General features: G+C 41.2%; 1 protein-coding gene across 1 annotated transcript in view; it reads left to right on the forward strand.

Moving 5' to 3' along the window:
- Positions 1-27,803, forward strand: part of arhgap39 (Rho GTPase activating protein 39) — a 271,265-nt gene that overhangs the window by 147,186 nt on the left and 96,276 nt on the right. Inside the window, exon 2 of the mRNA XM_049588027.1 lies at positions 24,808-25,224. Coding sequence (XP_049443984.1) covers positions 24,808-25,224 — 417 coding nt within the window. The remainder of the gene's footprint in view (positions 1-24,807; positions 25,225-27,803) is intronic.

Genomic DNA, 27,803 nt, shown 5'->3' on the forward strand with positions numbered 1-27,803 from the left:
AAAATTTCTCTATATAGATCAGAAATTTTACTTATCCCTTTCTTTGCCCACTGTTGGAAGCCAGCGTCCATCTTACCAGGTTAAAATGGTAAGATGGCCCAAATTAGTCCCCAAATTAGGCTAAACTGCATGCCAGGAGAATATTTTGAAAAAGATATAAAAATTTAGGTAATATGTTCATTTTTAGTATGTTTATCCTCCCTGTCAATGAAATAGGCAGAGACATCCATCTTTCTATAGACTGAGCAGTTGAATGCATCACAGCTTCATAGATTTTGATGGTTTGTTTTCTAATTGAGGCACAATTTTAATGCCCAGATAAGTAAAATGATAGTTTAAAGGCACCTACGTTATGGTTAGGGTCTCGTCTTTCATTTCATTTAGTAGCATAAGTGATGATTTCTTTTGTATTAATATGGTATCATGAAATTTTACCAAACGAGCCAATTAAATCCATCACGGCAGGTATAGAGGTGTTTAATTTTTTTAAAAACAAAAAGCAAAAAGGGCTATTTTGTGGTCACGATTGTCAATTTGAATTCCCCGTGTTTGCCTATTTGTTCTAATTGCTATGGCTAAGGGCTCAATAGCTAAAACAAACAGAAGTGGAGACAAAGGTGAACCTTAATGGCAGCCTCTAGTTATGTTGAAGGGCTCAGACGTCACCCCATTTGTTTGCACCTTAGCCATAGGGTTGAAGTGTAATAATTGAATCCAATTACAAAAATTTTCCCCAAATCCAAACTGAGCAACAATGTCAAAAAGATAGGGCCATTCAACCCTATCAAAGGCCTTCTCTGCATCCAGTGAGATCAGAGCCAAATCTTCTTCTCCCTTTCGTCTATATAGAATATTGAGAACCCGTCTTACACTGTGAAATCCTTGTCTTCCTTTTATGAACCCATTGTGATCTTACTTCACAATACTGGAAAGTATATTTTCTAGCCTCTTTGCCATAATTTAACAAGAATTTTTGTATCTGTGTTTATCTGGGCACATATTTTCACATTTATTGGTGGGTTTCCCAGGGTTTGGGAGCAGAATACTTCTCTCATTGAAGTGGGTAGATATCCATTAATGTAGGATTCTGAATACATTTCGTACAGAGGGTTTATTAATTTATCTTTAAAATATTTATATACGTCTGTTGGAAGACCATCTGGCCTCGCTGTTTTCCCTGCCTTTAATGCACCTGTGGCTTCTGATATCTCCTCTTTGCTTAATTGTTTATCTAAAGCTGCCTTACTTTCCACTGAAATTTAAGGAATGTTAATTCTGTCAAGGAATTCAGACTGAGTGTTACAGTTAGTAGAATATTCAGATCTATAGAGATTTTTGTAGAAGTTTTTAAATGCTGTATTAATTTCTGATGGATTAATTATATTATTCCCATTCCCATCCTCAATATTAGTAATTGCCCTCTCTGTCTGTTGTTGTTGCTAGATGCACCATGCCAAGAGTCTACCTGGTTTTTCCTCTTGGTCATAATAGGCTTCTTTGAGCCTCATTATATTTGCAGGAGCCCTATCCGATGATAACTCATTATATTGTGCCCTAAGTAATAATAATAATTGTTTTGTGGTGTCATGATTACTTTGCCCTTCCTGGGAACTCTTATGTTCTAGAATTTTAATTTTGGATTCCAGTTCCCTAACTCTTCCCGTGATTCTCTTACTTTCTGACTTATATAGTTTATAATTTGGCCTCTAATAAATGCCTTAAAGGCTTCCCATGTGATTATGGCAGTTGTCTAGGATGTGTTTCTTTCAAAATATGTGTCTATTTGTTTTCCTAGAAATTGGAGAATTTTCGAGTCTTGCATCCATTTTAATTGAAAACTCCATTTAGGACGGTGACGTACCAGTTTTGGTTCAACGTAGACCATAGATACAGCTGCATGGTCTGAAATGACAATGCTATTAAAATGGTAGCCTCTAATATGAGACAAAAACTCTGCTGACACAAAAAACTTGAAAAACTTTCATATGTGCTAGAGTAAAAGGATAATTCTTTCAAGTTAATTTGTTAAATTCAGTTCTGTCATGAAATATGGCAATGTGTTCCTAGAATTTGTGTGAGTAGTACTGTCCACTCCAGCTGTCTTTACTTGGTTCCAATACACAATTGAAATCCCCAGTAACAATGTATTCTGACAGTGTTGAAATTTTTAAAAATAAATTACTGTAGAAATTAACATCATCATTATTTGGTCCATATATGTTAATTAAGTTAAGCTGTGCTGAGAGAAGGAAACCTTGTTTAATCAAAAATCTACTATTTGGGTCTTCAATTACTCCTTCAGTCTGTAATGGCAGAGATTTATGTATTAATGCCATTACGCCTCTAGAGTTAGTAGCATGACAGGCTGAGAAGACCTGTCCTGGCCATCTTTGTTTTATTTTAGATGTCTCTTTAGCCAGCAGGCGTGTTTTCTTGTAAAAACGTTTTAAACGTTTTATTCTGCTCATAACCTGCTTTACTTTACAAGTTTCTGCAGGCCCCTACAGTTCCATGAGATAGATTCAACTTCTGTCATTCTTAGTCATATTCATTCTGTGCACTTAGTGGTAGCTTATATATCCCCCTTTTCCAATCAGTTGCTTCATACTTATTAGGTGTTGTGAAAAATAAACCGAAAGAGAGTTCAAATCAGTAAATAAAATGGGTACCATATTATAAGGAGAGAGATTTCCCCCAGCCCACCTTGAACATCCCCAATTTGAACAGATGGGCATCCCTTAACCCTATTTAAGCATCTTCCTTCTGCGTGGAACAGGTCCACATTTTCATGAGGAACCATTCTTCTAACTATTCTTTAAATCTCCTACTCATGTTGCTTATTAATTTAAACGATCTGTATATTTGCGTAGTAACAGTAATGTATGCATAAAGAAACATACCTCTTTTAAAACAATTTTAGCCTTTAACAGATAAACTAGGCTCTAGTGAGGCTTGTGACAGTCTTCAAAGCCTTTTGGTACGAAACTTTGGTACGAAACTGTCACTGCGCCAAGCTGGATCTGTCGACACCTCCCCCTGCTGCGCCGCCACATCCATCTCAGCGCACCTCGGTCTGCCAAACTACCAAACTGAGCGCGGCTCGGGTTGCGCTGCTCGAAACTAGCTCTGCGCGGGGTTCGCCACCTTGCGCCACCTGCGCTGCGCCGGGAAAATAGAGCCCCAATAGTGACTGAAGTCATAATACAGACTTTCTCCTGCTCGTCTCCAGGTGACGCTTCTTCCAGCACTGCGATGTATTTCTCCACATCTGCTGGCGAGTCAATCGTTATGTAATGGGCTCCAGGGTGGGCAATGAAATATTCCTATCCATTTCTCCATGAAAGAGCGGGGGTCAGAACCTTCTTCTCTCTCCAGTATGCCCGGTATACACACATTGTTTCGCTGGCTCCTGCACTCCAGGTCATTCACTTTGGTGGCGCAAAGTTTTGTCTTTTTAATCCAGTCTTTTTATAACTCCTTGCAGTGTGTCGATGTCATCTTTGACGGTGGATATGCATTGCTCAGCTGCGGCGATACGCCTACTGCATTCTTTAATGTCAGTTTTAATGTTTTTAATTGCTGACAATATACCATCCATTTCAGTCTGGAAATCCTGTTTGAAGGATTGTATGGCCTTCATAATGTCCAAAATGGAGGGAATTACCATGCGCTTTGCGTTGTCAGTGTTACCTGCCTGCAGTGGGCTAGCACCGCTTCCCTCTTCCAAATCTTAGCCTGGCACGTTGTTGTCCTTAAAACCTCCTTCTGTTGCCTTATTTTGGTCTTTACTTCCTTTCTTCGGCATGTTCACCTGTAGCGTGTCAATAGTATCATACACACCCTTCGTGACTCTTTTTGTGCAGAATGAGATCGTTTAAGTAGTATTAATTTCAGATTTAGCAATGGAGCAGGTGTAACCATGACTACCCAGTATGCCGCCATAACCGGAAGTCCCCTCAGTTCTCATTTTAAGTTTAAGTATATTTTGACAAATTTGAGTTTTCAGTTAAAGGTTAAATAGTGTGATAATTTGGTAAATATTGAATAAGAGGTGAATTGACTGACCTTTGTGTCTACCTCTCTATTGCCCACCTCCTCCACTCCTCATCTGTCCTTCTGTCCTTGTCCAAGACCCTCATCCTATTCATACTTTATAAAAGTGTTGTCAGAATGCTCAGCAGTCTCCCAGCAACAGTGTTGCGGTGATTTTAGAGAGAGAATTGCTCAGGCAGATAAACTGCAAGCTGTGTTGCTGACTGACCTTTTTAAGAGGAGGGTAGAAGAGCAATTAGTACTGCCTGATCTGGGCTTCTATTCCTTCTTTTGGATGGTGCTTTATTGCAATGGAGGTCTCAAAGTGGGGCCAACTCTCTGTAATCTCTAACGAAAGTTCTTTCTTCTTGTCTTTATGTTTAAGTGCGAGCTGAGTTAAATATAATTAAATCCAAGCAACCTGAGTTATACTGTATGTTTCTTTTACTAGTTTCACACTGCATACGGAGAGAGAGAGCACCCTCTTCCTGGGTAGAACTAAAACCCCTTGCCCTAAATTAACCTGGCATTCACTATAGCTGTTGTCTCATATGACCTGTGCACAGTGTCTGCACCTGATTCTTCGGACATTGTCCAGAGTTTCCCTTTTACATATGTAGCACACAACAGGATATTGCCTGTATCAGAAGTGTTCTCGTCTAATGAAAACACTAGGTTGGTTTAAGCAAATAATGGCTCCGGGGTAGAGCATGCAGGAGGCACGACATGATGTGGAATACACAGATTTCATGTAGCCGGTTCGTAATTTGGTTATAAACAACAGAGCTTCTTGCCATTCCTTTAATTTGTCTGTTGATTTCAGTCTCAGCCTCTACTGACTGTAGTTCTCTCCAGTTAGACATTTTCGTTGCCATCTTTGTGTAAGGACTCATTTATGTTAGACTTGCACTGTATGGCAGTACCGGTGCAAGTCTAACGGGCCGGTTTTCACGTGATCAGCCATGACCTGCGAGCAGGTCAGCAGGTCAGTCTAAAATATGTTGATTTAAAATGCCGGTCAAATTCCCGGCACGCCGCATGATTGACATTGTGTAACATTAGCAGCGCACACACACGCACATGTGCAACTCACGGCTTGGGCTATGTTTCTCGATGATTCTCACCTTAATCATTCATGCACACGCATCAAAAGAGAGGAGAAAGTTGTTAATTGTCTGTATTAAACTTTACTGTGGAGCTATCACTGCTGCACTGTGCCGCTTGAAACTGACAAGGCGCGTGCCAAAGATGTTCATGTCCGCACGCTTACTGACGGGCGCATTCTGAAGACCTGTTCACACAGGTCACAGGTTGATATTTTTTACTTTTTTGTCTATTCAAGAAATTACCCACAAATGCTATACACCAAGAATCATTATTTTATTTATCAATGTTTTTATTTATGTATGCCTTTTTTACTTTCATTTTAATACTGTACCTGAAGATATTTGAGCAAAAAGGAAAATGTTTCTTAACATGTTAAAAAAACATGTCCCCGTTTTTGTTCGTTTGTTTGAGATGATTATTGAAAAGCTGGTTGTATCTTGGTTAAAATGTTCTAATAAAGGAAAGATAGAAAATATTGCAATATCTTGTGTGCTGTAAAGGGGGTTGATAAAAATGAAATTGGAATCGGCCAAAATCAGAATCAGCCGTCCAAACACTCTGCAAATCGGAAATTGGTATCGGCCCAAAAACATGTAATCGGTGCAAGTCTAATTTATGTTCAATGTTTTTGAGATGGACGGAGCATTCTGACTGTACTCTGTATTCATTTTGTCTGTGTGCATGTTTTCTGACAGCTTATAGGGACACATACAGATGATATGGAGTAGTACCACCAGAAATCATTGAGGCAGTGTAGTGTAGCTCAGGCAAGATACAACTGTAGGAGGCAAAGAAGAAATGTAAATAAGGGTGAAAAGGAAGTAACTGGCAATATATGATAATATATAGTCATATATAGTGAAAATAGTGAGAAGAATTATCTGTCTACATGTTGTGATGTATATGTAACAGTGCATGTGCAAAAGGGGCTTATGATTAATCTAGAATGCACAGTGCTTTCTTCAGTTGGCTTAGATGAAGAGTTCCAGGTTAGGTTTGGAACCTATACTGCTCTGAAGTAACTATGGGTGTAAACACAGCCTCAGACTGTTCACATGGACAACTGATTCTTACATGGGTTATCAAAGCTGAAGCTGTGTGCGTACACAGCTCTGAATGTAGCATTACCAAAATAGAAAAATGCTTGCATGTGCGTGTCCAGGCTGGGCTCTTTGGAGGAACCTCAGGCCAACACTAAACACCTCAGTACAGATGTCCAATCAGCAGAAGGCTCCAAGATCAGATTAGAGAATAGGAGAGATACTGTGGCAGAAAGCCACTGCAGTGGTGTTGATGTGGCTGTTTGCATGTTTGCCAGAGCTATATTTCATCTAAATGAGGAGTCAACTTGTTAGGTCAGTCATGTTTGTGCATTGTTTAGTTTGACTGATTGTGTATGAAACCAAAGTGCTATGTGAAATACTTTTAAAGGTCCAGTGTGTGATATTTAATGGGATTTAGTGGCATCTAGGGGTGAGGATTGCAGATTGCAACCAGCTGAAACTTCTGGTAAGAATTCATTCAGTGCTCATTGTTCAGGAGATTTTTACTGGGAGCTAGGGCTGCTTGATTATGGAAAAAATCATAGTCACGATTATGCAAACGATTATGCGGCGCACGTGATGGCTTATATTGTTTACACAACAGCATGTTATTTCTGTCTCTACATGGTCGCGTGTTTACAATTCTCCTCTGCTCTCAGTATCGCGCACGCTGTTTTAGAAATCTTCCGCGATCCCCTGCCCCTCGCATTATTGGTAGTTCACCTACTAGACTGGCTCGTGGAGTGAATAGAGGAGAGGAGGGGACGGTATTGCACATACGCGGCTTCCGTAGAAGACAAAATAACATCTCCAGGCGTCCATGACCAAAAATCGTTTACCCTCCATTTAATTAATTTTGAAATCGTTTGACCTCAAAATCGTAATCGCGATCATTACCCACAGAGGTCTCTTCCTGGGTGTACAACAGTGCTCGTCAATGGAGGGCCTGCTAACTATGGTGGCCGATGTTAAAAGGCAAAAACACAAAAATGCCAATGGCCCTGTCAAGAGCCAGTGTTTGGTTTGTCCATTTTGGGCTACTGTAGAAACATGGCGGTGCAATATGCCCATCTCCGAAGATGAGGACCCGCTCCCTATATACATATACATATACATATACATACATACAAATGGCTAATTCTAAAGTAATGAAAACACAATGATTCATATTTTCAGGTGATTATACACTAAAGAAAACATACTTATTATCTTATATTCCATTTCTGTCAATATATTACCCCTAATTCCTACACACTGGTCCTTTAAATGAAAGACTCAGAAATGGCCAGTGTCCTTTTTCTTGTTTTGCACAATGAATGAATATTCCATACACTGAAAAGCATTGTATTTCATCTCTCTACTGCTGGTGGGCCATCACGAGTAGTATTCATACATAATATGATGTTAATTCCACTACAGAAGAAACTTGATTATCACTGAAATTAGCTAGGGAAATAAGTGGATATGTTGATATTGGTTATCGGCCAAAAAGTTGTTATATCTGCATATTGGATATCGGCAAAAAGCCAATATCGTGCATCCCTAACAAACAATTTCCCTCCGAGTTTATTTACTGATTGTCTTAATAACCAGTGCAAATTTTTATTTTAAAGAGTAATTAATTTTAGATGATGCTCCTTCGTTATCCGCCATGACATCAAAAGTACAACCAAGTCCTCATAGATACATCTCTGGTAAAACTGTCACTGGGGGGTGATACGAACTAGGGACAGTTTTATTAATGGTAAAAAGTTCCGCACAGCTGCTTTAAATACAGCAGCACAGCGCTGTTGTTATCTGGGTCTAAGGACTTGTTTGTTATTTGGTGATTTTGTCCACAAGGGCAAACTAAAAACTTGGAGGACTTTGTGTACCCTGTGCAAGAATTACAGAATGATGCTTATAGTGCATGTTTTTAGGACAAATGAGATATGATGTGTGAACTGTTGAGCTTAAAAAGTAAGTGATTGTAGGTGCCTTTTTTGCCACTGGACAGAGCCAGGCGAGCTGTGCTCAGCTAAGCTAACCAGCTGTAGTTACATATTCATTTACAGACACGAGTGATATAAACTTCTTATCACAAGACAGTGAATAAGTGTATTGCCCAAGCTGTTGAACTAATCCTTTGATCTTAATAGGGTTAAATTTAGCTTTTGTTTCTCACTGTCTTTAACAAAGGTTGAATGAATGAAAGGAGTGTACCAAGATTCCAGTTTCCTGTAGAGATGCACAGATTGATTGATTGGCTGGTGACCGTAATTGACAGATTTTTAGCTTGGTCAGCCATGATCGGTGGTCAGCAGGTCAGTCTCAGATATGGTCCATCCTGTTTCCATAGTATGTACATGTGCTGCATAATAGATCATGTTGCAAAAAGCAGCACATAATAACTCATATGTATTGTCAAATATGCTGTGACCTGTTCACAAAAGTTTAATTCATTCCCATGAATGTTGCACATGGTTTGTAAGCTACTGTGTTAAGCTAACTGGCAGGTTGGGGTAAACTACCTAAATCTGTAGGAAATGTGGAGTTGATAAGTAGCTCAAAATTGTAGCAAAGCAAAACTAATGCTAACTGTTTTATGTATGTGAATGGTAAATGCTAAAACACTTAGTTTCTGAATCTGACGAGCACAAATATTGGTGGTCACTAGTCGCTATTAGCCAATTAGTCAAGATAATTATGTTGATAGTAACATTTTAAGTTTTATATAGGAAAGATAAAGCTAACCACTTCATATAAGTGAATGGAGGATGCTAAAACATTGAGGTTCTTATTCCAGAGGTATAACTTAATAAAAACACAAATATGGGTGGTCTACCCTCATCTGCTAGTTGGCCAATTATTTAACATATCTGGTACACTATTGGGTAGTTGATAATAAGCCCAAAAGTTTCACACAGGAAAGCTAATGCTAAACGTTACATGTAGCTAAGTGAATGGAAAATGCTTAAACGATTATCGCCACATTCTAAGAGGCACAAATTTGCAAATCCTGGGATAGCAAAGGAATGGCCTGCCTTACTTTGCCCCAGATTGGCTTACCCTGACATTCTTACCCTCACCATAACCAACCCCACTCCTGTTGCTTAAACCTAATCAATCCAACCAACCAAAGCAACAAGTACTAGCCAGTCAGTGGGAGCGTACAGCAGACCATTCCTTCGCTACCCTAGGATTCGCAAATTAGCTTCCTGGAGGAATAGCCAAATACAAAACACAGATTTGGGTGGTCGAACCTAGTTTTCCAGCTAGTTTAGTTAGCCTTCCAACTATGTAGGGTACCTTCGATGGATTTGGTAGATAATTCCGTGGTAGCAAACAGTTTAATGCCAATGATTGAAAGTAAAACAAAATGGTAAGTTAATATTACTTGAGCTGATCTAGCCGTCAATCTAGCGAGATCTGACCACACTCTCAGAATCCTGGAGAAATGGTTTGAGCGGCCAAATGAGCTGTTTTTGAACCAGGTTTTCTAAAAGTTATGAAAATGTATTTTCACTCAGATTTTTGTAGATGTGTAATGAGACACTCATCTTTGATATCAAATATGGATTTTTAATATATCAACCAATATATAAGTTTCTTTTGGCTTTTAAGAAAAGTTCCAAATATGTTTGTGTATATTGTCAATTGTAGTTTCTAGAAAGAAGGAAATCGGAATTGGCCAAAATTGGTATTGGCAGGTCAGACTTTTAAAAAATTGGAAATCTGAATCTGCCAAGAAATTTGCAGTTGGTACATCTCTAGTTTCCAGTGGCTGACAACTTGCAGCTAACAGTTATTATTTTTACTCAGTAAAAAAAAAATATGGATTTGGAAGCCCTGCTTTGAGCTTTCTTGACATGACATGTTTTTAAACCCCTGTAAAGTTTTCAGTAAACATTAGTTTTCAGAGCACAGGGCACAGGGAGGAGGGTCTCCACCTAAACTGGGTCATTTGGAACCCCAACACATCAACCAATTATGGCCAATTAATCCTACTTTCTCCGCTCTGGATCTCTCTCTTTAACTGACCTGTTCTGCTCCATTTGACAAGCATTCATTGTGACAGCTGATGTACCATTTCTTTCTCTTTCTCACACACAAGCTCACTTAGTAGCTAGCAATAATTGTGACTGCCCCATTGCTCAACAAGGCTCTGCAGCTTAAAGAGCAGAGATGATTCACACGGCCAGTGAACTCTACAGGGTGATGCAGAAGTCTGGAATCACAACGAAACTGCCAACAAAACCAGTAACAAAAATCGGTGTCCTTAAGTTCAGCACCAGGCATTTAAATCACTGTTTTTTACTACTTGTGTATTTTTTCCCATTTTGACTACAATTGCTCTAAATGATAACAACGCTATAGCTGAGATCAGGGAACACTGAGACATTGTTAAAAAAAAAAAAAGTCCAGCATGTCAAGAAACATGAGCAGAGAGACGATCAGACATCGCAGTTTACAGAACTCCCTGTAAACAGAAACTTCCTGTTTCAAATTTGGCCCACTGTACTTACTGTAGATGCACACACTGTTTTCCATGTAATGCTGGATTATTGCTGAAGCTGAAGGTGTCAGTTTCAGTTTCATTTTCAAATAAACTGGTTCACATCACTGTCTCAACTAGGAGTCTGTCCTAGTGGTCCGTCCTGTTCTTGCAGGGGGCTGGATCGTTTTGAAATAAATGTCTATTTATGGATTTTTTGCACGTGTAGGATTTAGGGGCATATTTTGGCAGAAATTGAATATAAACTAATATGTTTTTTGTATGTGTATGAGATAGCTACATAGGGAGCAGGTCCTTGTCTGTGGAGATTGCCATGTTGCACCACCATGTAGTAGCCCAAAATTAGCAAACCAAACAAAGCCATCCACTTTTTCACATATTTGTGTCAGCCACCATAGTTAGAGGGCCCTCCGATACGAGAACACCAGAAAAACACTGATTTTTTAAAAGATTATTTCTTTCGCTTTTAGCCTTTATTGGATAGGAAAGTCAAAGTATGAAGGGGGAGAGAAAAGAGAGGGGATGACCTGCAGCAGGGGGCCTGAGGCTGGAATCAAGCTTTGGCTGCTAGGGCAAGGACATTGCCATCATATATGGGATGCCTGCTCTACCCACTAAGCCACCAGGCACCCCAAACACTGATGTTTAATAAGATAAGTTAGCTCCCAGTAAAAACCTCTTGAATGTTTCAACTGATTGATGACTGACTGATTCGTGTTGTGAGAGTAAGAGATCACTGCAATTAATTCGGCTCTCTGTAAAAAGCTCCTGAACAATGAACACTGAAGAAATTCTAACTGGGAGAAGTTTCAGCTGGTTGCAGTCCCTCCTTTATTAAGATGATCTATAGATAGTTATATCACAAAAGGAACTCCTCAAGACAACAGCTCTAGAAAAGTGGCTGCATTGCGTTGCTGTCATATTATAGTTTCAGATTTCAGGCTTCAGGGAGTTTATCTTTGAGCCACAGCATCCACACTTTTCCTACTCTCTTTGATTGTTGTTTTAAACTTACATATGCCTGCTCTGTGTTTCTCTCTGTTGCCTTGACTTGTATGAGCAAGAAGTCCTCTCCAAAACAGTGCTGAAGAAAATAAGTCACCTCTCCTCTCTGAGCTTTTCTTTCTCTTACAGCACCAATAACTACTGAGTACTGAGCTTCGGAAAAAGGCATTTGCTTATTCTGCCCCCACTGCATTGAACAATCTGCAAAATATCTTACAACTGGACTGCCTAGTTTCTGTAAATAAGTTTAAGGCCTCTAGTTTCGCAGACCGGGCAAGGCGGAGGTGCACAGCACCTGTGCTTCACCAACTGGGTGTGGCCAGGCAGATTTTGCAAGTTTGGCACACCATGCGTGCTGGTGCAGCTACTCCTCTTTCCCACCTCTGTCCCTCCTACCTGCGCAAGTCGAAAAGAGGGAGGAAAGAAGGCGTGGAGTGGGTTTTTGTGGGTATGTATTGCATTTTTAATGTGCCCGATATTCTGGAAACCTGCTTGTGATTTTTTGGTGACGTGTGCACACTGTCCACCGGTCAGCCAAACTTCTGCTACACCAGCTCTGCTCCGCCTGCGCTGACAGTAGACCTGGTTTCAGCTGGCGAGCTTTTAGCGCACCTTTGGCGAAGCCTTTTGGCACGAAACTGTCACTGCGCCAAGCTGGATCTGTCGACACTTCCCCCTGCTGCGCCGCCACACCCATCTCAGCGCACCTCGGTCTGCCAAACTACCAAACTGAGCGCACCTCGGGTTGCACTGTTCGAAACTAGCTCTGCACGGGGTTCGCCACCCTGCACCCCCCTGCGCCATGCAGGGAAACTAGAGGCCTAAATCTAAACTTAAGGACTTAGAGGCAGCTTCTTTAAGCTGTCAGTGCTCTTAATTCTGTTCAATGAACTTTTTTTTTTTTTTTTTTAAATTGTTACTAATTTACTCTTTTTACTGTATGTACTCTTATGATGTTGTCCTTGTTATGTTATGCCTGTAACAGTGTTTATTTTATGCTGCTGCCTGTCTTGGTCAGGTCTCCCTTGAAAAAGAGGTTTTTAATCTCAATGGGACCTCCTGGTTAAATAAAGGTTAAATAAAATAAATTAAAAACTGCAATTGGCTGCCTGTTTACCACAGAGGTACCTCAAGCTAGATGACCTTAATGAGGCTTTGTACATGTCATGTACAGGTGGGGTTAAAATGTGTGGGGACCTGCTCTCTGAGGGCAGCAACACTTTAACATTTAGTCTTATAGGATAAGGTGCATCATGGGTATTGGAAATGTCATGTTTTGCTGTGCTTACACTTTAGTCCTTCTGTGATGCATCAGCTGTCAGGACTGTGGTCAATGCTGGGTCTCCCTGATCCAGAGGAGAAAGATAAGATGTATCCGTTAAGCTATGCTGTCAGTACTGCTCAGGTCTGAGTGGATCATCAGATTCAGATGCACTCCAGCCACACCTCAGTCACTGATTTGCTCTGTGAAATAAACAGCTCAGCAGCTCTAATTCCTGTGTGTTCACTCGGGAGAGATTGTCAGTGTCTGTGGATCTCAAAGAACCTGTTTTTCTCAGATTAGTGGCCAGATTGTGTTAATATCTGGACAAAGGCCACGTTCAGACCGACTTCAACTCTGCTTGAAAAAACTGTAGCCCTCTATTTTATTTGAATGGGACCAGTCTGATGATGCAGCGGGGGAGATGATGCAGAGGGTTCCATCAAAACACTGCAGAATAGTCCAGCAAATGAATAAAACCACCATGATACCTTTCCAGAGTTGTAAAATCATGTCTGGGCTGTGTTTAGGCATCTGACAAGCCTTCTAATCCATGGATATGTTACTGAGACTAGTACTCTTGGATAAGATTTAATTGTCTCACTGCTACAGAACCTAACATAACATGTGCTCACCAGCAGAGCCCCCTGCTTTATTTTTTAACACAAATGCACTTCAAATGTGATCTCAAATACACCCTTTTTCATTTGTTGTGGCCCTTTTTATATTGCTATTTTAAATGAATGTGACTGCTGTAGGTAGTTAGCTAGCTATGTTTGAAGATGATATCCCCATTCTTAATCATACCTATAAAGCTTTGATTGGTTGATTGTCTCTCCACCAAAGAAAGTGGCCATCAGTGACGCCAACACCAGATCTCTCTTGGTGTAACCAGGTGGAAAGTGGCGGATGGCAGCAACTCGTTGCATATGGTGCAGGTCATTAGTAGGGGTGGGAATCACCAAAGGAAAGTGGCAACTCCTCAGTTGTGTGAAAGCTTTGTGAAGCGGGTGGTGGTCATTGTCTATGATTGTCAGTAGCTTGCTCAGGGACCTTTTCCCCTCCACTTAAGTCAGAGACTCCAGCTCCATACCAACAACAGCACCTGCCTTCCTCACCAGTCTGTCCAGCCATCCAGCATCCTTCTTCCTAATGCTGCCTCCCCAGCATACCACAGCATAGAAGAGGACACTGGCCATGACAGCCTGGTAGAACATCAGGAATGTTGTCTGTTAAAACCACAATCCCCCATTCTTATGCTGCATTTTGCAGGTGGTCTGCAGTATTGCTCTGGTGTGACTTTCTGATGTGACTCTGCTCTAGTTTGGAGAACGTGAGACAGCAGTCGCCAGTCCTCTGTGAGATGATGTGCTGTTATAGTCACATATGAATCCACTGTCCTTGAAGTCCAGGCATCACAGATTAATGCCTCCCTTCCTGCTGTACTCAAAGATTCTTCAACTTTATGTTTCACTTCTCTGCAGACCTTGGGTATGGCTGTGTCGGTAAAAAAAAAAAAAAAAAAAAAAAAAAGAGGTCAGGACGGAGTCACATACCTGTGTTCCAGTGTTTTTAGCATGTAACAAAAGCCTTCATTTTTTTTCACTCCATCTCTAGTCTTTAGTGGGATGATTACATTTTTCAAAAGCTCTGTAATTACCTAAAACATCAGTGTTTGTTAGTCAAACTCAGATGGAAATAGTGCATTTGTTGGAGAAGATTTTCAGTGTCAGATTCATTCATTGTGGGGATTGATGGTGCTGTAGGGAAAGGAGTCTTCAATGTTTTTCAGGTCGAGGACCTCTTAGCTGAAAGAGAGATGGAGCAGGGACCCCCTACGTATATAATTTATAAAATTGAGTTGCACTTGAGATAATTCTCTGAATTCTTTGCTTGTTTGCGTTTGCCTGTAGCTGCTAAGCCAGCAGCAGTTTTATCATGGTCAGGTGCGTGAGCCTCACTCTCTGTTCTTTCACTGGTGGGATCTGAGGTGGGTGGTGTGACAGAGTCTCTTGCTTGAAAAGTTACAAAATGATCTCACAAAAATTTCTGTACTTGTAATATGATACAGCTAATTGGCCAATATGTTTCAATAGTACATAACTATTAGCTAACTAGTTCACCTTGCTGTTATGGATAGGTGCCACACAGTGATTTAGCATTAGCTAACTCACATGATTGCACAAGGATCCACAGTTAGCCTATCATTAATGTTAATGTACTGTTAATTAAAATGATTTTGTTGCATTCATGTTCATGTGTATTTTCCAACCTATTTTAATATTTGGAGAAAAAAAAACTTAAATTAAAATTTACATTATCAAGCAGTAATTTGGCGGTCCCCCTGCAGTAACTCTAAGGACCCTTTGTTGAAGACCGATTGTAACAAAGGAACATATCACCCAGTGCGGCTAACTGATGTGTTTTTAATAGTGTTTGGACAATAATGGAGCTTTGTGGCACAGAGGAATGAGATCTATATGTCAGATATTCATACAGACACATCACTTATTGAATACATTCATCATTGGTTTGGGATTTTGTGTCATTATCACCACAGTTTGTGCTGCTTCTGGGACATTTTCCAAACTCATGACAAATGACAGGTGCTGAAGTCTTTGTCAGCATCACCCCATTGTCCTCTGTTGCTGCATCCTCCTCTGTTAAACTCGATGAGATGAACTGACATGCAGGTATCCACCCACTCTCTGCCTGCCAGCAGTTACTGATTGACCTGTCATCCGTCAACACCTGCTCTAAAGACCATGCAACATGCAGCAAACATGCAGGCTGTGTATTGTCATCATCCTGTTCACATGTTCATTTATTAACTCTGTGTGTGTGTGTGTGTGCGTGCGTGCATGCGTGTGTGTGTGACGTAAGTTACCTTCAGACACACAAATCAGATTCAAGACAAATTCGCTGGGGGTACAATAGCTGTGTACCTAGTTTGGGAAATATAGCTTATTTTTAGGTAAGTGGTTAAGGTTAGGATTAGGTTTGGTTAGGTAAAGGCTGGGGTTAGGTAAAGGTTAGGGTTATTATAGTAAGGCAAGGAGTGGTTATGGTAAGTCTTCGGAAAATGTATGTAATACTTCATACGTAATTTCCTCACCAATGACCCAACTCTGTTTTTGTGTGTGTGTGTGTGTGTGTATTTTGGCACATATGTGTCTATGTTTTACCGAGTAGGCATGCGTTAGTCATTTTAATGTGTGTGTGTGTGTGTGTGTGTGTGTGTGTGTCAGCAAACATATGGAGGAGCAGACTGCGATGTGCAGAGCTATGTGAGTGGGCCTCTATTTTATTATTCATAATACTGTATGTGATAGCTCTGTGTAATCCCTTTGCATTTTTGTAATGTGGCTCATTAACAAACTGCTGCACACTTTTATCTTGTGTCTTCTGTCTCGGTGCATTTTATATTTTCAAGAGCATTCAGAATTCTAAACAGCTGAAATGTTTATATGCACACAATAGTGCAAGTTATGCCATGACTGTATGCAAACAGTTTGATGAAGACATTTACATGATCCCATTGTTTAACAGTTTCCAATGATTGTTGCATACCATAAGAAATATAACACCTACCGCAACTGTCTAGAGAAAATTGTCCCTTCAGAGATTTTAATATGCTTCTATTCTGGTAACAGCCATGGCCAGAGGCATTATTTTGGAGCTGTATGTCAGAGTGTGGATGATTTTGCTCAGGTTCAGTTCGGGTTTGGCTCACTTGACATGCTGCTGTATTGTGCTATGGCTCATTCAAGTGCTGGAATTTGTTATTGACATGCCGGAACGAAACACAGGCTTTGCTCCAACTGAATGTGCATGCAGCGTGTTTGACTGTGTGTAATAGCAGCCTTTTGATGGCCATTTACACACTGTCCATGTGGGATCATTAGGGGTGCAACAGTACAGGTAGCCCACAGTGCGGTCCGTACCGTACCTCGGTTTTTGGGCCACGGTTTCACTTCAGTTTCGGTACGCGTTTTGTGCAGAAAGAGAAAACATCCTGTGTGCGTGCGGGCATCGGGACCAATTGACACTGCACGACACGGAGAGCAGAGGAGGAACGTGCATCCATGTAGAGACAGAAATGACATGCCATTGTGTAAATAAGATAAATAACATAAGGCTATTTAGTTTGTTTAATAAAAGGAAAAGGTACAGGGCAGGGCGCCCCCCTAATATAATGGTAGGGGAAACACTAGACATGTTTCAAGCAACGTTTGCAAACAGTGAAATTTCTGTTAACTGTCTTCACTCCCTCGTCGTTTTATTCAACAGCAAAACCGAAATGATCCCACACCGGAGATTTGTATGAGGTGGGTGCTTCTTCAGACTTATGTCTCTCAAATCCTCTGCTCGCGCTTGCCATGACTCTTTATGTTTGTTTTTTTCTGCTTATTTTCTGTGTGAGGTGAGCGTCACTTTCCCCGCCTCCAGTGTGAGGGGGTGAGTGGGCGGAGCCACAACAGTGATTGGACATTAACTCGCGGGGAGGGCTTTTGTGCAGCAGGCTGACTCGGCCGTTCTCTTTATACATCCATGGACTCAGCCCGTGGACAGGCACACACACACACACACACACACACACACACACATGCACAGTGGCCTGCAAAGCATCAATGCAAAATTAATTGCAAAACCAAAAACCTGCCGTCCATAAGGGCGTATTGATCCGTGCAGGGCAGACCGAACAGTTCAATATTTTACAGAGGACCGTTGCATCTCTAGTGATCATGGTAAACAGAAAAGCTGTAACCATGATAACAATAACTATGTCAGGCAACAAATTGTGTTGGGCTCGGGTAGGGTTCAGACTTAAAAATCAGAAAGGCTGTCAGGTTCAGGCTGGGTTCGGTGATAACTGTCTCGGACTCGGGTTGGGTTCGGTCAGGAAAATGCGGCACGTGCCACGCTCTGTTGTGTCTGTCTATCTGTCAGTCCATCCTTACATATGGCTGTATATGTATGTTCATTTGCCTTGAAGGATTTTCCTTATATTTGGCACAAATGTCCACTCAGATCCAAGGATAAACTGCTAAACTTTTGGTGGTCAAAGCAATGGCGATTTTAAGGGGTGGCCGGGGCCACCCCTGAAAACTCATTGGCCACCCCTGTGGCCACCCCAGATCTGATAGGTAGTTGGTCAAGTCCGTCAACAAAAGAAACAAGTGAAATGCTGCCAATCAATGATGACAGTTAATCAGCTGATTTAGGGCCAGTTTTACATTTTAAACTAACACAGTAATAGTTGTACTGAGGCTGTGAGAGCTGATTTCTGCTCAGCGGACGTTTGGCCAATGGCCAGGTCTGATAGGTGAGCCATCAGCCATGAGATGAGCACGTCGCATCTGCTGCTGCTGCTGCTAATGAAACAGGAGGACAGTCACAGTGACAACATCAACTGCAGAACTGCTGGATAAAAACGGCACGCTGAATCAAAGCCAACGTTTCAATTTATGCCTTCATCAGAGCCCTGGACATGAATACTGTCTGGGTTGAAAACCACTTTTTGCACATTTTCATACGGTGCCGTAGCATTGTTTCAACCTCTCATTGTTCCGACCTCTCGTTAGTGTGATTATTACTGTATTTCTGTACCATAGAGGATCAGCAACGCAACAAAAGTAGGCTATTGGTCGAGATACAAGTGTCATAGAGAGGAGAGAATGAAACACCATAACCTCCTGTTATTAACTCTGGGGTCAGGGTTGTGTGGGGAGCTCTCCGCAGTGCTGAATGGCTCCCGGCGGCTCCGCGACCAGCTCTGGGTCAGCTGGGAAAGGCTTGAGGCGACGCAGGCTCATTGCTTATGTGTTTGCCACTTTCTTTTTCATTTTAACCCACACCATGATCTTTTCCTAACTCTAACCAAGTGGTTTTTGTGCCTACAGTGGTGGAAAAAAGTTTTCGGACACCCCATGCATTTGTGAAATATTGCATTAAGAATCACTCTTAGGTCTTCAAGTGCAATTTCTTTTAGTACAGTCACAGCCAGAATACTAAATAAATCCTAAAAAAGCCATTAAAAACTTAAAATTGATTGGTTCCATAAAAATACATAAGAAATTTTGAGTATTGGGTCATTTTGGTACCAGTGATGAAGGTCGTTCTTTTTATTAAAAGACACAATTTTTGTTGCCAAGCTTCGTGTCTACATAAAGCCAGCACATTTGAAAGTTCTTCAGACACAAAAATGGCTAAAACAAGGAACCTAACGCAGGAAACACGCCTGAAGACAAAGATTCTCAGCCAGGAAGGGTACAGCTGCCGCCAGATAGCCAGGAAGTGCAGATGCAGTCCTTCAGCAGTTGGATACACTCTGCAGAAATACAGATGAACCAACAGCTTGGAAGACAAACCAAGATCTGGGCGTCCAAGGGTTTCTTCAGCAAGAAATGACTGCATCCTGATCCGCATGTGCAGGCAAAACCGCCGAATGACATCACAGGAGCTTCAGCAGCAGTGATCAAACCAAACTGGTGTCCAGTGTTTCACCCGCACTGTACGTGGCCGACTTTTAGATCATGGCTTAAGGTCCTACAAGGCTATCAAGAAGCCCCTGATCAATGAGAGACAGAGGTTAGCCCGGCGTCGTTGGGCCCAGGCACACAAGAACTGGACAGCCAGGAATTGGAAGAAGATTTTGTGGTTAGATGAGTCCAGTTTCCAGCTTTATCTTCCTCCTACTAATGTGAGGTATCATGGTTTGGGGATGCATGAGTGCTGCTGGTGTTGGTCATCTCACTGTCTGTGATGGCACATTGAACTCTACCAAGTATTGTACCATTCTCGAAACCCACATGCTCCCTTCTGCGCGTGCACTGTTCCGTCGAGGTAAAAACTGGATGTTTCAACAAGATAATGCCCCTTGCCACACATCCAAGGCCAGTAGAACTTGGCTGCAGGAGCACAGTATCCAGGTCTTAGAGTGGCCAGCTCAATCCCTGGACATGAGCCCCATTGAAAATCTGTGGTGGATTATCAAAAGGTCTGTTTCAAAGCATGAACCAAAGAATTTAGAAGAATTAAAAGCAGTAATTCAAGAAGAATGGGACAAGATTACCCCTCAACAGTGTGAAAGGCTCGTGGGGAACATGCCAGCCAGGATTAGAGCTCTACTACGTGCCAATGGCAGGACTACTAAATATTAATTTGATGATGTGATGGTTTATTTATTTTTTGTTCAGTTTTGAACACATTCTCTGTTATTTGTTGACTTTGATACCGACAATGTTGAGAACTGACATATTGAAACTGTCAAGAATTTAGTTTTGTTAGTTTGTCTTGTAAACAATAAACAAAACAATATAATTTGTATTTGTTTGTATCTGTCTAATGCAGCCACACCTTTTGAAACACAAAAAGATTTTTCCACAAATATTTCATGATAATATTTGAGATTGTGTAAAATTTTAAGGGTGTCCGAAAACTTTTTTCCACCACTGTAAACCTAACCAGACCTTAACCACAGGGCATCGTGATGTTTTTGGAACAACGGGACTTTGGAACAATGTGTTTAATATGGTCGGAACAATGGGATGTCGGACCAATGGGCTGTTGGAAGAATGGGCAGACCCCTTTTCGTACATCATAAGGCATCATATCTAATGACATTATTCAGTCATCAGGCCTTCACCCGTGTCACCTGTATTGTTACCTATGTTTGCTTTACTAATTTAGGCCCCATTTTGTGGTTAAATAAAAACACACCTGGCAAAGAACAAACCAAAAAAAAATAAAATTCCAGTATCTCCAACAAATTATATCTAAGCTAAATAATACCATGAACTAAGCATGTAAAGAACAAGTATTCCTTTTTTCCTTACAAGCTTATTTTATCTTTTGCTTACAGATAAACTTTTTAATAAGGCCTATCTCTAAGTATTAAGCTTTGATTTGAATTTTTTGGTTTGTTCTGTTGCCTGGATTGCTGTGTTTTTATGTAACCACAAAGTGGCGCCTCAATTAGTAGAGCAAACACAGGTAACAATACAGGTGACACAGATGATGAGCTGATGACTGATTAATGTTATTCTATAGGATGAGTTAAGAGCAGTTGATTATTGCTACCCTAATCGAACTTGTGAATAGATGAGGACTTTAATCCACTATAAGGAAATGGCTCTTAGAAAATTTGTACCCTATCCTGAACATAATTAGTGATTAAAAATTGACATGTTAAAATAACCAGAGATTCCTGAGGACTGTGATAGGTGGAAATGGAATAAAAAAAAACCGACTCTTTTTTTTAAAATATTTTTTTACCTGCATAGACACCTTTATTTGACAGTTACGAGACAGGAAATCATGGGAGAGAGAGGGGATGTGACATGCAGCAAAGGTCCTCCTGCCAGGATTCGAACCGGGGTTGGCTGCGTACGTGGCATTATACTTCGCTATGCCATGGCCACCCCATACTAGCTTTGTGTCCCATCTTGGCCACCCCAGTAAAAATGTCCTGGATACACCACTGGGTCAAAGGTCACTGTGACCTCACAAAATATGTTTTTATACCTCCGCACCAGCAATAGCCATGGCCAGAGGCATTGTTTTCAGGGTTGTCCTTCTGTCCACCTCATCCTTGTGAACATGACATTTCAAGAACGCCTCAGGGGAATTTCTTCAAATTTGGCACTTGGACTCAACAATAAATTGGTTAGTTTTATGTGGTCATAGGTCAAAGGTGAAGGTCACTGTGATCTTGCATCCATCTTATTCTTGTGAACACAATATCTCAAGAACAGCTTGAGGGAATTTCTTCAAATTTGGCACAAATATCTACTTGGACTCAGTGATAACAGATTAGATTTTAGTGGTCAAGGTCACTGTGACCTTGAGAACATTTTGAAATAACAATTGAAACTGCCAGGTTTACTGTTGACCAATGAAATGATCCTTGCCTCCTTGTGGGTGCGCTCGCTTTAGTTTCAGAGTTTAACCGGGTTCTTCCACTCCCACCCTCCAGCGCTTTATTAAATGCTCTTCCCTTGCTTTCTTACTTTTGGAATGATGCCAATTGTCGTGAATTCGCATCATACCGCTTCCATTCAGACTGCGGCCGAGATAGTGTATTCCCCCAGTGCCAGTTTGTGCATATTAAGTACGTACTTAGGAGCCTTTTTCAAGCGCTGGTTTCTTGTAGGACCGGTTGGAGTGAGAACTACATCTGGTTCATGGAAGCTAACGCTTTGGCTAACAACCACTGTGTGTGGAGGCTGCAAATTTGGAGAAATTGTCCAATATGAGGTAAGTTGTGCTAAGATAAAAAAAAAAATACGTACCAGCTTATTGTTTGCTTTTACAGCTGACATATTGGAACAGACTTCATGTGGCGAATATATTTTACGTTTTTGAAGATTTCTGTTTGTTGCGAATTTGGCTACATTTGACCACAGCGGCTACATTTGGCCGTAACGGCAGTATAGAAATAATGCTGTATTTATATATATTTCAGCACTCACGTGTTTCCTTTGGGAAATGGCATTCTAGTTAATTTCTATAAATATTATAAAAATAAATAGCATGCTGGGATATAAATGCAATTTCTGTGCTTTTTCACAACACAGAACAAAATGAATGCATCAGTGTTCTGTGGGAAGAGACCAGGTGGACTTCAAACCAGGGTTCGACCAGTCGAAAGGGACGACAGCTGTCTCAATGACAGTGGGGATAGTGTTGAAGACTGCACTCCTACACCAGATGATGAAAACGGCAGTAACAGCTACAGACGCCCCTATCACTGCCGTTTTCATCACGTGGTGTAGGAGTGTAGTCTGTATGTTGCATGCACAGGCCCCATGCACAGAGGCACCGCCTCGCTGCAGCGGTTGCGGGCTTGACCCCAGCCTGCGGCCCGTGTCATTCCCCCATTCTCTATTTCCCCACTTCATGCTGTTATAAAGCAAAAGGCCAAATAGATAATCTTATTAAAAAACAGCAGTAATAATGCTATAATTTGTGTAGACTTTAAGCTTTTTGTTGTTTATATATGGCCAAATGTTTGTGAATGTGATGATGAAAGCAGCAGTAGTGAGAGTACTGACAACAGGAGCAGCAGTGATGACGACTCCGATGGAAATCATGATGCACTTCCTTGCATCTAAGTGAAAAGCTTGAGCTCTGTTTCACATTGGCTTGTAATAGCTGATGCTATAGTCAGGACATTGAAAATAATTGTGTGGCTTCAATAAAATCTACATACCTGAGACGGGAAAATGTGTTTTATTATTATAATTTTTTTTTTTTAACCATTTTTGCCTGTTGTTGCTAATTTGCATTATACCTAAATGTATATCTATTATATGTGCTAAAGACAAATTAACAATCTCCACATAATTTCACATCAGCCTGAAAGCAAAAGCACATGTAATTATTTTTTTTTTATATAACTGTAAACACATTCAGGCATCAAGGAGATAAAGGGGCTGTTAATTTACACATGTGCACCTGTATTTTTTTTTACTATAATAGCCACATAGAATATATATATATATATATATATATATATATATATATATATATATATATATATACACATAAATGGCGCACGTGTGTAAACATGTGTGTACCCTTTATTCCAAAAGTCATAACGAAAGCAAGGAAAGAAGAATGGATGAACCCGGTTGAAATGTACCCGCCCGGACAGGACGCTCTAAAACTAAAGCAAGCGCGACCACAAGGAGGCAGGGATCATATCATTGGTCAACAGTAAACCTGCCGTTCTACTGGTTGGGGGATTTTGACAGGGTTGTTACACAAAAGAATCCTGGAGCAGGTCAGAAATCTGAGAGCAGAAATTCCACGAGCACACAGAAGCAGTTTGAGCGTGAGGAGAAAAGCCGAAACTCGAGCAGGAAATCTGTGCAAGCAACATGGTATCTGAGTGCGAGCACACAGTTTGAGCAGAAACAGAGTAGATCTAAGCGCAAGCAGAGGCTATTTGTGTGCGAGGGCAGGGTTTTGAGGGATAATATTACAAAATCTGAACATGAAATCAATAAATAATGCTTTCAAACTGATAGAACACCCTCTTGAATAAAGATAGGAAAAAAGCTCCATATTGATCAGGATAAATCTGAGTGCAAAGAATGAAAGAGAACCTGCCCCCCCCTAAGTACCCTAGCACAGGTGCCTTTGAGCAATGCATTTAAGTCTGTGGTTGTTGTTGTTGTTGTTGTGGGAATGTGTGGAACTATGTGAGTTTGAAGTAGGTCTTATTGAAAATTAAAGCTGGATAAGTATTGGTTAAAACATCTTCAGGTACACAAGTATGCAGAGAGTGGCTCACATGCTGCCGCTTGTCTGTGTGTACATATTGGTTAATTATACATTAATTAAAATCAGAACACTCTCCATATTGGATTAAAAGTCTAATCATACTATGGTACTTACGGGGCTCTGCCTTAATTGCATTCCTGAATTGCGTTCCTTTAATCACATTATAGTTTTGATTGATGGAAACATTTTAAAATCTTTTCGTATTCTTTCTGTAATGTCTGTCAGTAAGGGGTGCTGTACAGACAAACTACAGAAGCAGTGTTTCAGATTGTGTAGTGCTCCTGATTCCCGATCGAGGGGGAAGTCGAGGGGGAAGCGATAAATAGGATATTCTTGAGAAATTCTGTAAGATATTCTTTTTCCTGCTTCTCTTTTAAACTCTAAAGAGGCCTGTTGCTTCTGAAATGGCAATCAAAAATGCTCCTGCTTCTGTTTGAAGTTATCATGCTGGTTTGCTGCTAGGTGCACAGTGAACTGTTGTCAGTTGTTTTTGCAGGCAGAGGTGGACCTCCAGTAGTCAAAAGTCACTTTTTATTCCACAGTCAATTTGCTCATTCTAAACTCTCCTCCTACAGGTTGGAGTGGGTGGAGATCATCGAGCCGCGCACGCGGGAGCGTATGTACGCCAACCTGCTGACGGGCGAGTGTGTGTGGGACCCTCCTCAGGGTGTTCGCATCAAGCGGACTGGTGACAACCAGTGGTGGGAGTTGTTTGATCCCAACACCTCGCGCTTCTACTACTACAATGCCTCCACCCAGCGCACAGTGTGGCACCGGCCCCAGGGCTGCGACATCATCCCCCTGGCCAAGCTGCAGACTCTGAAGCAGCACACTGATGCTACTAACCCCCGTCCTGCAGGTGGAGGAGGAGGGAGAGCGTCAGCTGACAACAGCCCCGGACGTAACAGCGGGGTCAGCCGAGAGGGAAGTACTTCCTCCTCCCTCGATCAGGAGCTCTCTGAAAAACAGGGCAACAGAGAGGAGGCAGACAGGTAAGATGAGTCACCTGATAGAGGCAGGCAAACTGCAATCTAACAGACAAGACCAATTTATTAAGCCTTGTTTCCACCAAGCAGTCTGATTCAGTTCAGCTCAGTTCAGTCTGATACATATTAGAACAATTATTTTTACGTTTCTATGGTGAAGAGTTGTAGATGGAACCAGTAGTGCCATTTCTCACTGTCCCTATTTTTGTCATTGAGAGAGACTCTCACTCCAGCCTGTTCTTTTTGTTCTGGGGAAATTGTCTGTGTACAACCATGTTAGTTGGACAATAAATGAGGTCCAGATGTTCCCTTGCATCACTGGTGAAGAGGAAATACAGCGAAACTCGGCAGACCAGTCACGAAGAGTAACCTAAATTTAAGAGTACTGTCTGCAGTGGATATGTTAAACAGATCCAGGGTCTAGGTCCATGTCTGTATGGATTATGTGCGGTACAAAAGGTACTATTCTGAAAGGTTTTTGTGGAAACACGGCTTTTTTGTCTAAAGTCTTATCATTAAAGAAGAATCTATCAACTTTTATACATCAAATTCTGTTTACAGCCGTTGGAGTACATATAAGAAGAGAGTTCTCTGAAGCCTTTTGTGGCTCTTATAAATTGCAGCCTACATGAAAAAACAGTTGTGTATATTTGTGCTCTTCATGTTCAAGCCTCATCATGTATCAAAGCAGAATTCCATGTCCATGTCTCCGGTTTGCAAATGTCCAAATATGAAGACCATATATTAAGAGTGATGATTTGGGTGTGGGGAAAAAAAACACATTTTCTACTTGTGTTAACAGTAGATTCATCCACTTAAATGTTGCGTTACTGCTCTTCTTGTTCCTAGAATATTGGTAACCCTTGATGCCATGTGCTGCCTGGAGAGAGGCTAAATAAATGCTGAACAGAGCAAGGTTCTGCATTTGAATATTCAGCCAGAATCTCACATGACTCAGAAAATATTCTCATAACATAAAGCAATAGGTGGAAAGCCACTTTATATAACCCCACATTATATAAAAGCATTAGTTTTCCTGTTGAAGGTCAGCATTAGACTGTTTCCTTCCGTTCTAGTGTCACTCCCTCTCTTTCTTTTCTTGCTATCTCTTGCTGTCTTATCAACCCATCCCCTCCTGTTTCCGTCACTGTCCATTAATTTCTGTCCTCTCTCACCTTCAGAGCCTCTCACCTCTCTGTACACCCCCCCCCCGGGTTTCTAGGTTTGCCGATTTGCTGTAATCTGCTGCAGTCTGCAGTGATTGGTGGATATGCCTGGCTGGGGTCACGGTGTCCTGTAAATGTCTTCTTTACTTCAGTGACGCACGCACGCACGCACGCACGCACGCACGCACACACACAGCAGTATACAGTGTGCAAGTGTCCTGGCTGTTGTAGCCAGTTATTCACATTGTGTGCACTCAGAGGAACGGCAAAGCACTGTTCTTAGAGACAATTACAGACTCTGTCTCTACTGTATGTTGCTGAATGAGAAATCTACAGTGACACAGATTTGTCAGGCCAGTACTGAACTACCCTACTGACCTGCCGACAGCCCCACTGGCTGTAGCCATGGCATTATGGCATTATACTTTCGTGTTTGCTGTCTCATGCTTGTGAACATGGTATCTCAAGAACACTTTGGGGAATTTTCTTCAAATTTGGCACAAACATCCACTTTGACTCAAAGATGAACAGATTAGACTTTGGTGGTGAGTTTGGTGGTCAAAGGTCAAGGTCACATGGCCTCACATATGTAATTTTGGCCATAACTCAAGAATTCATCCACTAATTACGACAAAAATTCAATGTCTAATAGATGAGTGATGACATTTTATATCCAAAAGGTCAAAGCTCAACTTCACTATAACATCACAGTATACTACAGAAACACATTTCTGGCCATTATTCAACATCATATCTCAGGAACAGAAGGGGAGACATTTGGTCAGATATTGAACTGGTGACACTCATCTTGGGTGTCCACCTTGAAACTGTGCTGATTGTATAGATCTTCTGTGCTGTTGTGGGGGAAGATGTGTGTGAAACATCTGTGTTTTCACAGACATGGATGTAAACCATAAGTGCAACTTGACTTGTTTGTTGAGGCAACTGCAAGGCAGTAATTCTAGTTATTTTTATTGTCCTCCCCAACAGTGAAATTAAATATCTACCCTTTATTCCCGCCTCTGTTGAAAAACTGCATTAGAAACACCTGCACACACAAAAGTGAAGTCGTGCACATTCTGTACACACAGTAGTTGAAGGTGGAGCCTGATTCACTTGTAATTTATGTGAAAGCTTGCATAAAAAAGGTCCAGTATAAAGATACCACCTAGTGACAGTTGGTTCATCTGTCTGTTCATCTGTCCAACAAGGTGGTTTAGAGCGGCATATCTGAAGTAGAATCAAATGTCATGCTATTGTCTTGTCCCATTGGTTCACCACCTGCATGTAGTTATAGCAGTTAGCAGTGTATTTAGAGTGGAAGCTACAGTAAGTGTCTGGCTGAAGATGGTCTCTGGAGAGAGTAAATGCTGTTAAGGAGAGCAGGACAGGCAGTTTGTCATAGACCACACAGTTTCC

The sequence above is a fragment of the Epinephelus fuscoguttatus genome, linkage group LG10, assembly GCF_011397635.1.
Source record: "Epinephelus fuscoguttatus linkage group LG10, E.fuscoguttatus.final_Chr_v1".
In the NCBI taxonomy this organism is placed as follows: Eukaryota; Metazoa; Chordata; class Actinopteri; order Perciformes; family Serranidae; genus Epinephelus; species Epinephelus fuscoguttatus.